This window comes from Xenopus laevis, chromosome 2L (assembly GCF_017654675.1).
Source record: "Xenopus laevis strain J_2021 chromosome 2L, Xenopus_laevis_v10.1, whole genome shotgun sequence".
NCBI lineage: Eukaryota > Metazoa > Chordata > Amphibia > Anura > Pipidae > Xenopus > Xenopus laevis.
Window position 1 is genome coordinate 114,770,870 of NC_054373.1, and position 14,860 is coordinate 114,785,729.

Here is a 14,860-nt window from a genome sequence, read left to right on the forward strand (position 1 = left end):
CAAGCAAATCATTTTAAGCAAATTCACATTTTGAAAAATGTCCTTTTTAATAATAAAACAGAACATTGTAGTCAACCTCAACTCAGATATAATTAATCCTTATTGGAAACAAAACAATCCGATTGGGTTTATTTAATATTTAAAAACCTTTTTTTTTTTTTAGTAGACTTAATGTATGAAGATCCAAATTACAGAAAGGCCCCTTACCTGGAAAACCCCTGGTGTCGAGCATTCTGGATAACAGGTCCTATATCTGTACTATCTCTGCTAAATTCATTTTAGCACTTCTCTTCTCCAATCTGCATCAATCATGGGCTTTTAACCCATATTAACCCCTTCAAAGCCCTAGTCTTCTGCATTCTAATCCTCTTCTCTCCCAGTCAACCCATCTGAGAACTGCTGGTTATCTTTTGTATGAAATATAGATGAAATCTTCAGTAGCTTCTCTCCTAGAATGTACCAGAGTGAGGGAAAGAGTTGATTCAAAATTCTGGGAAGAGACCTATGCAGCATATCTGGAGGTAGCAATGGTTTGCAGGTCAGCAAACTGCACATATACATGCCATTGTGAATAACACAAACCTCACATCATCAACCACTACAACAAGTGAAATCTAAATATATGCCAGCCAACTCAGGGGAATATTTGTTTTCAGTTTTTAAACCATGACCACATTACTACGGCTATTTTATGAATCTTATGCCAAAAGAGGACAATGGCACACAGGCATTTTTGAGCAATTTGTTGCTCCATGGGTGTAGCACAAACATAGGGCGGCCATCAGAATTCAAGTGACCCCATACTACTATTAAGGACCCAGTTATTACTCCAATGCCAAGGTGCACAGGGTGGGGTGAATTTAAGCATTTTAAAAAATGTGTTTTTTTGAAATCACCCATTTATTTTTAATGGAGTCCGGAAATATTTAACTGATTGACGCTTATCAAAGTAGATGAATGTATCAATTTGTTAGAATGTGACCGCTTTGAGCAGCTAAACCAGCCTAAAACAAAGGACCAGTAAACCATCTGAAACAATATACCAGCACAGAGGTGCCTGTGCGTTCCCAGCTGGCTGACAAGCTTACATTTTGCAAAACTGTCCGACTGCATTCATCAGATGACCAAAATCCAAAGAATCCTTTAACCATATACACAAAATCTCTCACCTTCTGTAATGTTATGTATTCCATGAATCCAGCTGCTTACAATTTGCTGCATATACTTTTTGTAGCTCGCTCCTATAACACAGAAGCTATAGGACAAATAGGGTCACAAAGGCACCCTACGCATTTCAAGGGGAACTTTTAAGACAACTGCGGCTTAATAGCTGCTTGTTGCTTTAAAATTAAAACAGAGAATAATAACAGTATGACAACCAGTCATCAATCTCAGTCCTGTAACATTGTTGTTAAAGGACCAGTAACACCAAAAACTGAAAGTGTTTTAAAGTACTGAAAATATCATGTAGTGTTGCCCTGCGCTGGTAAAACTGATGTGTTTGCTTCAGAAACACTATTATAGTTCATATCAACAAGCTGCTGAGTAGCAATGGCGGAAATTGAAATACGGCTATATGGCACAGGATAAATAATGGATAACAGATAACATTATGTTCTACATAGCTTATCTGCTATCTGCTGTGTAACTTGAGCCTTTTCTCCTTTGAATAGCTGCCCCCATTGCTACACAGCAGCTTATTTATAGAAACAATAGTAGTGGTTCTGAAGCAAAAACAGCAGTTTTACTAGTGCAGGGCAACATTACATTATATTTATTACTTTAAAAGAATTTCATTTTTTGATATTACTGGTCCTTTAAGTCCACCATACTGCCACTCTATACATTTTAAGCTTGGTTGGAAAATCAGCACTGCTGGCAACAAACGGCCAATCAGAGCAATTGGTGATCTTACTGCAACAGAGCTGATCAGATGATACTTGGACAATTTGATTTGCTCCAGTTAATACATGGTTTACTCGATTTGGGTTAAATACCTTCCAATATAACATAACAGAAACATATGTCCTACTAGTATTAGTGATAATTTTATTGATACATAAATAATAGTTTTATAAGAAAACGTCATGTAAAAGCATCTTGATTGAGTATGAGCTAAAGCCTTTGGAATGTGACCACCTGTCAGTGAAAGACAACACTAATGTTAAAGGGATGCTCTCTTAAAGATCAACTCATATGTTGTAGACAATCGCAGAATGATTTGACTTTTACAGCTTCTCTTGCTACATGGTATTTAATGGGATGATAGGCTACAGATCAATGCAACCATATAAATATATGTATATAGCATTTCTTTTGCTAATTAGCTACCATCCTTTATGTCATTTTCACCTTATGAAAAGTGCCAAATAGAACAGCCAATTTGCAGCATAATTACATCACTATTGTCTACAGCATACCAAGGGTTAATTTTAAGGCCAAGTGTCCCTTGCACAAGTCAAATTATTTTTACATTTCGGAAGTGAAACTAAAGATTGAAATCATCCACGTCCTATTGTCAATGAAACACAGATGGAGCTGTGAAGAGGCTCCTAAGAACAGCACTGCAGTCATTTAACTGAAAGGCAAGACCTGGGCTGACTGGGTTCACAAGATTGAGACAGTTCCTGCTTCCAGTTACATGGAACATCAATTCCAGCTAGGGGTACCCCAAATCCATCCATATATCAAATGCTCCACAAATGATTCTGCCCAAATACACACTACAAAACATATAATCCAAACCAATTTTGTAGATTCTCATGAGAGAAATCAAAATATTGCATCCTATGCAATATTCTGCCATGCTATTTATTATACAGTGCTGCCAAGTATGTTAATGCTTTATAAACACATTTATAATAAGAATAATGTGACGCTAAAGGTCAGATTTATCAAGGGTCAAATAATAGATTAGAATTCGAAGTTTCAAAATTCACACATTCGAATTTTAATCCTTTATTCGAACATTTGAATGTATGAGTTATCACACCTCGACAATGCAAAGAATCCTAATTCGTATATTCGGCACCTAAAACTTGCCAGGTTCATGTACAAGTGAATGGCAGAGTTCCATTTGGAGATGTTAATAGCCTTCCTCACAAAGTTATTATTTTGGGAGAAAAATTAATTCGAATTTTCGGGTCGGAACCATTCGATCGAATATTAGACATTCAAATTTTTTCTTAAATTACCTCCCAGATGAATTGTGATTATATTTGAATTAATACATTATATTCGAAATCCGACCTTTGATAAATGAGCCTCTAAGGGTTTGCTTTCAGTTTGGCCATATGCTGGATTCGGGGCATCCCTGGTTCCATTTGTTGCGATAAAAGTAAAACAAATAATGAATAGGTCATTACAGGTGTACATATTTTTATAACTAATAACTATAAGTGTGGTAATATGAAGGATACGGATGATTTTTTTTTTTCTTTATGAAGCCGACCATTAAAAGCCCAACAAGAAGATTAAAAATGTGACATTTAAACAGAAGGATACTCAAAGCAACCATTACATTTGCTTTAGAATTGTGCTTTCTCCTTTGTATTACTATCTTTGCCCTCATCCAGAATACAGACTTTAACTGTAAATGGGAAATAAAAAAAGATTCAGCAGCTTTTGGTAAAATGGTAAGAGTAAACAGTGAGCCCATTGCAGTTAGTAATGCATATCCTCTTAACAGCTGTGAAATCGTGCAACTTCTGCTGAGTTTTAGCCTAGAAAATAAATGTGCTGTTACACGGATTCCTGAGCCAGATCCCAGAGAAAGGAACTTGTTCATCACTGCTCTTGTACAGGTTCCTGAGCCAGACTGAAGAAGGTTGAACTTGTTCATCGCTGCTGTCGTACGGATTCCTGAGCTGGACACAAGCCAATGTCTAGTGCTGCCATACAGATACCTGAGATGGAATTTCCAGTCATAGAAAATGTTATGTACCATATCCCTGTAAAGCGAAATCCATCGATGATCATCTCCCTTTTTCATTATCTGTACCCCTTCTCTAATAAGTGCCCACTTTTCTTGCGTCTCATAGAGTAAAGTGAGAGAAGTTCAAATCCATAATGAAGAATGGAAGATAAACAAAACAGAGATTTGCTTTACTGACATGAAGTGGAGAACAAAGCGTAAAGAGATCCACTATGATCCATTTACGTCTGTGTTTGGGCCTGTCGGCATGAAACGTCACATGACCCAATCAGAACTTGTGTTGACCAGTTTCCTATTAAAGGTCAAGATTCCAATTCTGCACAAGAAAAGGGCCTTAATCTTGTAAACGGCAGCAGACTAGGATCTCCTCAATTTTAAATTAAGACCTAATGGTTTAAATAAACCTCTGACATAAAAGAGTTCCAACAGTCGGTTGGTGTGTCCTCCAAAGGGCAAGCTAATGAGAGTCTTGCGTGTGTGTTGCTGCTGCATTGTCATTGCCCGGATCATCTGCAGGAAGAAAGACATGGAGAACCGATTTATGGTCATTCAAAATAAACTTACAGTTTACATACAGTTATGCCCATAAATCTTTGGACGGAGACAACTTTTTTCTAATTTCCGTACATTACCACAATGAATTTTAAATGAAACAACTCAGATGCAGTTGAACTGCAGACTTTCAGCTTTAATTCAGTGGGTTGGAAAAAAGGCTTTAGTTCCTCACATTTTTATGCAATCACTTCATTTCAGGGGCTCAAAAGAAATTGGACAATTGACTCAAAGGCTATTTCATGGGCAGGTGTGGGCAATTCCTTCATGATGTCATAATCAATGAAGCAGATAAAAGCCCTGGAGTTGATTTGGGGGGGGTGCTTGTATGTGTGACAACATGCGGTCAAAGGAGCTCTCCATGCAGGTGAAACAAGCCATCCTTAAGATGCAAAAACAGAAAAAACCCATCCAAGAAATTGCAAAATCTACAGTTTGCTCCTGAGAAAGAAAGAAAAAGACCTGGACGTCCACAGAAGACAACGGTGGTAGATGATTGCAGAATCAGTTCCATGGTGAAGAGAAACCCCTTCACAACAGCCAAACAAGTAAACACCACTCTCCAGGAGATAGGTGTATCGATATTCTAGTCTACCATAAAGAGAAGACTGCATGAAAGTAAATACAGAGGGTGCACTGCAAGGTGCAACCACTCATATGCATCAAGAATAGAAAGGCTAGATTGGACTTTAAAAAAAAAACATCTAAAAAAGGCAGCACAGTTCTGGAAAACATTCTTTGGACAGATGAAACCAAGATCAACCTCTACCAGAATGATGGCAAGAAAAAAGTATGGAGAAGGCGTGGAACAGCTCATAATCCAAAGCATACCACATCATCTGTAAACCATGGTGGAGGCAGTGTGATGGCTTGGGCGTGCATGGCTGCCAGTGGCACTGGGACACTAGTGTTTATCCATGATGTGACACAGGACAGAAGCAGCCAAATGAATTCTGAGGTGTTCAGAGACACTGTCTGCTCAAATCCAGCTAAATGCAGTCAAATTGATTGGGAGGTGTTTCATAATACAGATGGCAATGACCCAAAACATACAGCCAAAGCAACCCAGGAGTTTATTAAAACAAAGAAGTGAAATATTATTGAAGTCAGTCACCTGATCTGAACCCAATTGAGCTGCATTTCACTTGTTGAAGACTAAACTTCAGATAGAAAGTCCCACAAACAAACAGCAACTGAAAGCCGCTGCAGTAAAGGCCTGGCAGAGAATTAAAAAGGAGGAAACCCAGAATCCAACTATTAGAAATTAACATTTTATTTTCAGTTTTTTAATTTGTCCAATTACTTTTAAGCCCCTGAAATGAAGCAATTGTTTTAAAAAAAAGGCTTTAGTCCCTCGCATTTTTTATGCAATCTTTTTGTTCAACCCACCGAATTAAAGCTGAAAGTCTGCAGTTCAACTGCATCTGAGTTGTTTCATTTAAAATTCATTGTGGTACAGAAACAAAATTAGAAAAAAGTTGTCTCTGTCCATAGATTTATGCACCTAACTGTATATTAACAACCCCCATTACTTATAGGTATATTTTTTTTTAGAATACTTCAGTCACTGAGTGTTTACATTTTTATAGTTCCTATCCATGTGCACAGAGGTTCTAAAAAAACCCCATAGACCTTTGGCATAGTCACCTAGCAATGCTGTTGTTTCCCCAGCATCATCCTTCACACTGTTACTTTGTTGTAATGAGCTGCCTGTTGAAGAGGAAGGCAGGTTGTTTCCTTCACTCCTGCTCTCCTCTTGGGTAATGCTCACAGTCCCAATGGAAAGGCTGCTGCCAGCAATGGAGTCAGGCACATGAATATCCAGAGTCTCTTCAGGCTCCACCTTTTAGGAAAGATTGGAGAAAGGAATAGTCACTTCATCATATGTTGATTCAGTACATGCTAACAGCTCAGATATGAAATGTTCTATTTCAGATTGAAAAATCTAGCAAATTAGTCTCATGAAATAAAGGTATAACAAATGAGAGATCAAAGGCACTTTATTATATAATTATACAAATGGCCTCTCAGTGTAGGGATAAATCATAGGCATTCCTGTTAGAGGAAATTCTTACTGTACTACTTTACTATAGACGTACTAGTTTCCCATTTTATTACACTCTCTGTATGTCACTATAAATAAGGTAGCACTACTCTATGATCAATACTGCTTCTTCCAAATGACTCAACTACTCAACAAAAATCATGGTGACAGTACAGGAAATGAAAATGAATTCAGGCAGGGACATACAAGTATATTACTAATGCAAACTACTTCCCATTGGAGTGTTCTAATCACAGGTGACAACATAGTTGGCAGGCACTTAAAGGGAAATACTCCAGTCCAGGCTTGTAAATTCAAAATCTTTTTGTTGAAGCAAAGGCATACTCAGCATTATAAGTTTCTTGCTGTAACACATGATCCTATGACTAAGTGCTAGTTTCTGCTTGAAACGTATAAGGCATTTATTAGATTTTATCTGCTGTAGGATCAAGGCAGTGCTCCTGGGTCCTCCATTATGCTGGCGAGCTATACATTTATATACAGGATATCCCTGACACATTCCTTGTTCATATCTTCTAATTCATTGTGCCATAGTTATTCCAATGAAACTCCTACCATAGGTATCAGAAGGAGCATTGCATTTTGCCTGGAGAGAATGACGGTGGGATTAAGATGAGGATTTAAGACTTCACATAAGAATGGCACGTTATTCTAACAGCATTGTTGATGAATCAATATATACATAATGTTGATGAATCAATATACACATAATTCCTGTGTGTTGGGTGATGATAGATACATAGATAAAATACAGACATTATGAACACTCGGCTTACAGTGAGCGTTGTGTAATAGTTTTATCATCGTATTCCCTTACCCAAAACCCAAGAGCTTTGATGACATCTAGTTTACACATAGGACATGTTCTGTGTTCAATGAGCCATGGATCTATACAGAGCCTATGGAAAATATGCCTAGGAGGAAAAACAAGAAACAATGAAGTTAGTACTGTCCATATCCGGTGCTTTATGAAAGCATTCAAACCCTTGACCAATTTCCAGAATTTACTGAATGAAAATATCCTACCCTAATATTTTGTTCTCTGAGATATTTTTATTTCAAGAAGTAATCCCTTATATATGTAATAAAGGCACAAAATGTGCCAGAGGTGCAGTAACACGTAGAAACAAATTTATTGTTTTATTAAAGGGGTGGTTCACCTTTAAGTCAACTGTTAGTATGTTACAGAATGGACGATTTTACAAACCTTTTCAATTGATCTTCATTTTTATTTTTTATAGTTTTTTTAATTACTTGCGTTTTTCTTGTGGCTCTTTCCTGCTTTCAGATGGGGGTCACTGACCCCATCTAAAAAGCAAATGCTCTGTAAGGCTACAAATGTATTGTTATTGCTACATTTTAGTACTCATCTTTCTATTTAGGCATCTCCCATTCATATTCCAGTCTGTTGTTCAAATCAGGGCATGGTTGCTAGGGTGATTTGGACCCTAGCAATTAGCTTGCTGCAATTGCAGACTGGCTATCTGCTGAATAAAAAGCCAAATAACTCAAAAACCACAAATAATAAAAAATGAAAACCAACTGCAAATTGTCTCAGAATATCACTCTCTACAAAATACAAAAAGATAATTTAAAGGTGAACAACCCCTTTAACAGGTGGCCATTAATTGCTAAAAGCTATGATAGATAGATAGAAGTAGCAAACTCTAATGACTCTAATGAGCATATATTTGTGTGATTTCTCATATGCTAAAAGTAGCGTTTAGTCTGAAGCAATGTGTAAAGAGATGGAAACATATAGGAAAGGTCTAGTTCAATTCCTCAGTGGGTCCAGATTCCGTTCTCCCATGGATAGAACAGACACCAAATTATGAACCAGTGCTAAACAGCTTGAGGATAAACAATACAAAAACAAAATAACCTAATATAGTGCAGTAGTCCAAGCTCTATTGCACACCTTTCTGTGATTCACAATTAGGGGAAGTGCTCTTTTTCCTTCACCTTTTGGGTTTATTTACCCTTTACCAATCTTCTTAATTGAATTGTTGAGTGTAAAAATAAAAACTGGGTAAATAGATAGGCTGTGCAAAATAAAAAATGTTTTAAAATATAGTTAGCTTTTTAGTTCTCTTGGTTTCCACTGATTGGTTACCAGGCAGTAAAAAATCAGAGATTTGAGGGGGCACATGGGTCATGACTATTGCTTTTGAATCTGAGCTGAATGCTGAGGATCGATTGCAAAGTCACTGAACAGATATGTCCCATGTGCCCCCCCTTCAAGTTTCTGACTAACTCAGAGTTAAAGAGCTGAAAAGCAGGAAGAAGTGTTCTGGCTGTTATATTAGACATCCAGTCACTCCAGCCTTTATACATTTCATTTTTGGCTAACTATATCAGAATCATTTTTTATTTTGCACAAACTGTCTATTTACCCAGTTTTTATTTTTACACTGAACTGCTCCTTTAAACAGTCACACCTTATAGGGTTTGAGATTGGATACTCATTAAAGGGATACTGTCATGGGAAAAAACATTTTTTCAAAATGAATCAGTTAATAGTGCTGCTCCAGCAGAATTCTGCATTGAAATCCATTTCTCAAAAGAGCAAACAGATTTTTTTTATATTCAATTTTGAAATCTAACATGGGGATAGACATGTTGTCAATTTCCCAGCTTCCCCAAGTCTTGTGACTTGTGCTCAATAAAACTTCAATCACTCTTTACTGCTGTACTGCAAGTTGGAGTGATATCACCCCCCTCCCTTTCCCCCCCCAGCAGCCAAACAAAAGAACAATGGGAAGGTAACAAGAGAACAGCTGCCTGGTAGATCTAATAGTAAAAACTCAGGTCCCACTGAGACACATTCATTTACATTGAGAAGGAAAAACAGCAGCCTGCCAGAAAGCATTTCTCTCCTAAAGTGCAGGCACAAGTCACATGACCAGGGGCAGCTGGGAAATTGACAATATGTCTAGCCCCATGTCAGATTTCAAATTGAATATAAAAAAATCTGTTTGCTCTTTTGAGAAATGGATTTCTCTGCAGAATTCTGCTGGAGTAGCACTATTGAATGATGCGTTTTGAAAAAAACACGTTTTCCGATGACAGGATCCCTTTAAGATTTAAAATTCTGCAAGCCTTGATATATTTTTTTTCCTCCAATGTTCAGCCACCAGTTTCTGTCATTAGAAGCTTTGCACCTCTAATAACCGGCTGCCTCCCTCCCCCCTTTACTCGGCATGGAAGAAGCGGAGTGGGTATATCACTAATAAGGTTACGGATTCCTTTGCATTCTGTTCGCTTTGAGGCTTTGCGCACACACACACTAGAAAGAAACCACCGGGGGCTGCACATTGGAGAAAGAAAAATATATCAAGACTTGCAGAATTTTAAGCCTTTGTGAGTATCCAATCTCTAACCCTAGAAGGTGTCACTGTTTAAAAGGATTGATAAAAGGTATATAAACCCAAAAGGTGAAGGAAATAGAGCACTTCCCTTAATTGTGAATCACATAAAGGTGTGCAATAGAATACTATTCTAATATTAGGCTATTTTGGTTTTGTATAGTCTATCCTCAAGCGGTTTAGTGCTGGTTCATCACGTAATTTGGTTTAATGTGTAAAGAGAGTACAAACAGTAAATATCAAGCTACCTACTTGCATGGCAGAATGCGAACAAGGTCTTTGGTTTTGTAATTTTCAATGCACACGGCACAGTTCTCCGCATCAATGTCAATACCCTTGGATAAAGGAAGAAAAGGAAAACATTGTGTCAATATAGATTGCATCATCACTATCATTTCAGCCTTACTAATGGGATGAGTCGCATCCTGAGCCATTTAGCTGGCAATTCCATAAGCAGACAAGTTGGGAATGGTTCTGGCTGGAATGTGAGCAATCCTGAGGTGTCAGCACCAAACTCTCATTCTCACATCACAAAGCCAAATTTAAGGTTAAATTGTTTATTGCTAGTTTTAACGTCCCTGAGGAATGTATATTTTCAGCACATACAAATGTGACTTTTGGGAATCGGATGTTACTAGGCATTGGCATATAGAAGCTGTGTTAAGGGGTTTCAAAAGGCAGCAGATTAGCTGACCAATAAGCCCACAGAGAAATGGGCAGATGTGAGAGTAAAAAGATAGGAGAAAATGTAATTTTATGTCGGTATCAGAGATTATAACTGCTTTCACCTTTATACAGTGAAACCTCAATTTTACACACCCTTATTTTAAATGTTCCCTCATTATACATTTTTTTTCTTGTGATTTGACAAAAGACTGGGAGGGGGGAGGAAGTTCTATCGTATACATGTATGAACACAGCACAGAATCATGTTTATGTAAAAGAAAACTAAAGGTTTATAAAGAATTCAGTTAGACATCTATGATGTTTTGGGCTTCTGTATATATACAGCCATGTGAAAAAGTTTGGAAACCCCTCCCTGCATAATAATTTACTCCACTTTCAACAAAAAAAAGATATTTCATTTCCCAGGAACATCTGATGACTGGGGTGTTTTCTGAACAAAGATATTTAGTGAAGCATTATACAGTTGTATGAAATTAAATCAAATGTGAAAAACTGGCTGTGCAAAAATGTGGGTACCCTTGTAATTGTGCTAATTTGAATGCATGTAACTGTTCAGTACTGATTACTGGCAACACCAAATTGGTTGGATTATCTTGTTAAGCCTTGAACTTCATAGGCAGGTGTGTCCAATCATGAGAAAAGTTCTTTCAGGTGACCAATTGCAAGTTGTACTTCTGTTTGACTCTCCTCTGAAGAGTGACAGCATGGGATCCTCAAAGCAACACTCAAAAGATTGAGATAGATTTTTGTAGCCTTCCCCTAAACCATGATACTGAACAGAGGTTTAAAGTAGAAGTAAAACTTAACTAAAGAAGTAGCTAGAAATGTTGTACATTATATTATTGGGAAGATCTGTGTCTCCAAAGATGCCCCTTTTCTGCTGATTCACTGTGCTGCTGTCACTTACTGAACTTAGGGACCCACTCACAATATACAGTACACATAGAATAGACATGTCACAATATAAGGCTGATTAGTAATTAATACAGATAATTACTACATGGCAGCACAGAAACCAGTGCAATTAGCATCAGCATTTAATAATCAGCCCTGTACCATCAGCTTATATTACAGGCCAACATCATTTTCTGCTTGATAATTTGTGATGACCCCTAAGCTTAGCTTCTCAACAGCTGCTCAGAGCCGACTGAGCATGTGAGTGTCACAGACACTTTCCAAGATGGTGATCCTCTGTGACAAGTTTGAAGTCCTGGATCATTGCTGCTATTGAGAAGATGAAACTTTAGGGAGTATATAAAATATAGCATTTTTAGCCATATTCAATTTTAGGGTTTAGTTCTCCTAAACTATCCGTTTCAACTGTAAGGTATTTCACAGGCACAGTTACTGTAAAACCCATGTCTGGCAGGCCAAGAAAAATACAGGAGTGGCATATGCGGAGGATTGTTAGAATGGTTACAGACAACCCAAAGATCACATGCGAAGACCTGCAAGAACATCTTGCTGCAGATGGTGTATCTGTTCATCATTCTACAATTCAGTGCAATTTGCACTAAGAACATCTGTATGGCAGGGTGATGAGAAAGAAGCCCTTTCTGCACTTTTTTGAATGCAAAAGCTCATTTAGAAAAGCTGCAGTCATTTTGATACAAAGTGCTTTGGACTGATGAGACAAAAATTTAGTTATTTGGTCATAACAAAAAGTACTTTGCATGGCGGAAGAAGAACACCACATTCCAAGAAAAACACCTTCTACCTACTGTCAAATTTGGTGGAGGTTCCATCATGCTCTGGGGCTGTGTGTCTAGTTCAGGTACTGGGGCCCTTGTTTAAAGTCAAGGGTCGGATGAATTCAACCCAATATTCTTCAGTATAATGTTCAAGCATCAGTCACAAAGTTGACGTTACGCAGGGGTTGGATATTCCAACAAGACAATGACCCTAAACACACTTGGAAATCTACAATGGCATTTATGCAGAGGGAGAAGTACAATATTCTAGAATGGCTGCCACAGTCCCTCGACTTGAATATCATTGATATTCTATGGGATGATTTAAAGCAGGCTGTCCATGCTCGGCAGCCATCAAATTTAACTGAACTGGAGAGATTTTGTATGGACTAATGGTCAAAAATACCACCATCCAGAATCCACACACTCATGAAAGGCTATAGGAGGCGTCTAGTGGCTGTAACATTTGCAAAGGGAGGCTCAACTAAGTATTGATGTAATATCTCTGTTGGGGTGCCGAAATTTATGCACCTGTCTAATTTTGTTATGATGCATATTGCAATTTTTCTATTAATCCAATAAACTTTATGTCACTGCTGAAATACTACTGTTTACATAAAGCATATTATATATTAAAAGGAAGTTGCTACTTTGAAAGCTCAGCCAATGATAAACAAAACTCCAAATAATTAAGAGGGGTTCCCAAAAAAAATATAAAAAAGCTACGAATTATGGAAAGGCTGTCTACATGGCTGTCTACATAGACTCCATTATAATCAAATAATCCAAATTTTAAAAAATTATTTACTTTTTCCTCTGTACTTTTTTCCCAAGTACCTTGTACTTGATCCAAACTAAGATATAATTAATCCTTACTGGAGCCAACCCAGCCTATTAGGTTAACATGATTTTCTAGTAGACTTAAGGTGTAAAGATCCAAATTACAGAAAGATCTGTTAACCCGAAAAACCCCAGGTCCCGAGCATTCTGGATAACTGGTCCCATACCTGTATATATATCAGACTAGTCAACCCAAGAACAAATGATTAGCCAAATTTAAACAGCTAAACAACAAGGCTCATTCTTCCATTGGGTCAAACAAGCAGAACAGAAGATAGGAGATTGGTGCCACCTACATGTGCCAATAGGAGACACCACCACACTAGCTCCCACTGTCAGCAAAACAACTGACCTGACCTTGTAAAAGTGGAATTCCACCTGGATTGCCTTTATCTAGATCCCCTGCAGGCTTAGTCAGAATGAGTGAGAACCAACTAATTCAGCTTGCCTGGCTTTGGAACGTTCAAAGTATCAATAGCAAGTACACCCTTGTTTAGGCTAGGGCCACACGGCGCGATTTTGCCGCGATTCTGCGCTGGGCGAGTTGCGAGTCGCTGCGGTTTTTAAGCCGAAATAGCTTTGTTAACTTTGGCGCTGGCGTCAATGCAAATCGCGGCGAAATCGCTGCGCTAATTCACACGCGGCGATTCTTTTTCTACTGTCGCCCGGAAACGCCCAGCGAGGCAACTTCGGGCGACAATAGAAAACGAATCGCCGCGTGTGAATTAGCGCAGCGATTTCGCCGCGATTTGCATTGACGCCAGCGCCAAAGTTAACAAAGCTATTTCGGCTTAAAAACCGCAGCGACTCGCAACTCGCAACTCGCCCAGCGCAGAATCGCGGCAAAATCGCGCCGTGTGGCCCTAGCCTTACACAACATGACGTTTTGTTTTGTCCATAATGCACCATGTGGTGCCCTGAGGCTTTGCAGTGCTGCCTGCATGGCTCAGCTATGCACAATAAGTTGGTAGGAAAGTGCAGCATCCAAGTCCAAAAGGAAGTACAGTGTACAGCAGATGGCTCTCTAAGGTGACCTAGCAGACACTTTGTAGGATCTAAAGAGGAGCCAAATACACCAGTTAAGACTTTTACCTGTTTAAAAGGGAACCATTGTGAAAATGAAAATTTAATATAAGCTTCCTCGTACTAAAATAAGAAACTTTCTAAATACCATCTATTAAATATTTTGCATTGCTTCTGAAATAATCAAGTTTATATTCACTTTTCCTCTCTCAGCATCTGTTTCTCCTCATTCTGTTTTCATTGGGTTTTTTTTTTTTACACAGCATAATAAATATGCCCTTATATGTATCGTCTGCGCACTTCCTGGATTCAGTTAACTAATAACTCTCAATTGAGCCAACAGTCTGAAATTATCAGATTAAACTTTAAATATCTCAGAAACCTCTTAAAATAGAAAATGAACGTAAATGGCAAAAATGCTCGAAGAAGCAATTGAGTAAGCTTACATCAATTCATTTTTTGGCTTTAAAGGGTCTTGTCTGGAACAAAAAAAGAATTTGTCTTAAATGTTGGATCACCAATTAATTTACATCGGGGATAAACAATTCGGAGGCTTGTTACAGCTGAACTGCACTTTTCAAAGACAGCACCAGACCAATGGAAATTTTCTTTAAAAGCCTTTATTTGAAGGGCTTTATTCAGACGCAATACAGCAACGTTTCAGGCTTACATTATCCTTTCCTCAAGCTCTGTAAGCCTGAAA

General features: G+C 38.1%; 1 protein-coding gene across 1 annotated transcript in view; it reads right to left on the minus strand.

The window, feature by feature from the left end:
• Positions 1-4,085: 4,085 nt before the first annotated feature.
• Positions 4,086-14,860, minus strand: part of rnf149.L (ring finger protein 149 L homeolog) — a 30,957-nt gene continuing 20,182 nt past the window's right edge. The window contains exons 4-7 of the mRNA NM_001091313.1: positions 10,169-10,251; positions 7,369-7,465; positions 6,134-6,329; positions 4,086-4,444 (exon numbers count right to left, since the gene is read on the minus strand). Coding sequence (NP_001084782.1) covers positions 4,392-4,444; positions 6,134-6,329; positions 7,369-7,465; positions 10,169-10,251 — 429 coding nt within the window. The 3' untranslated portion in view covers positions 4,086-4,391. The remainder of the gene's footprint in view (positions 4,445-6,133; positions 6,330-7,368; positions 7,466-10,168; positions 10,252-14,860) is intronic.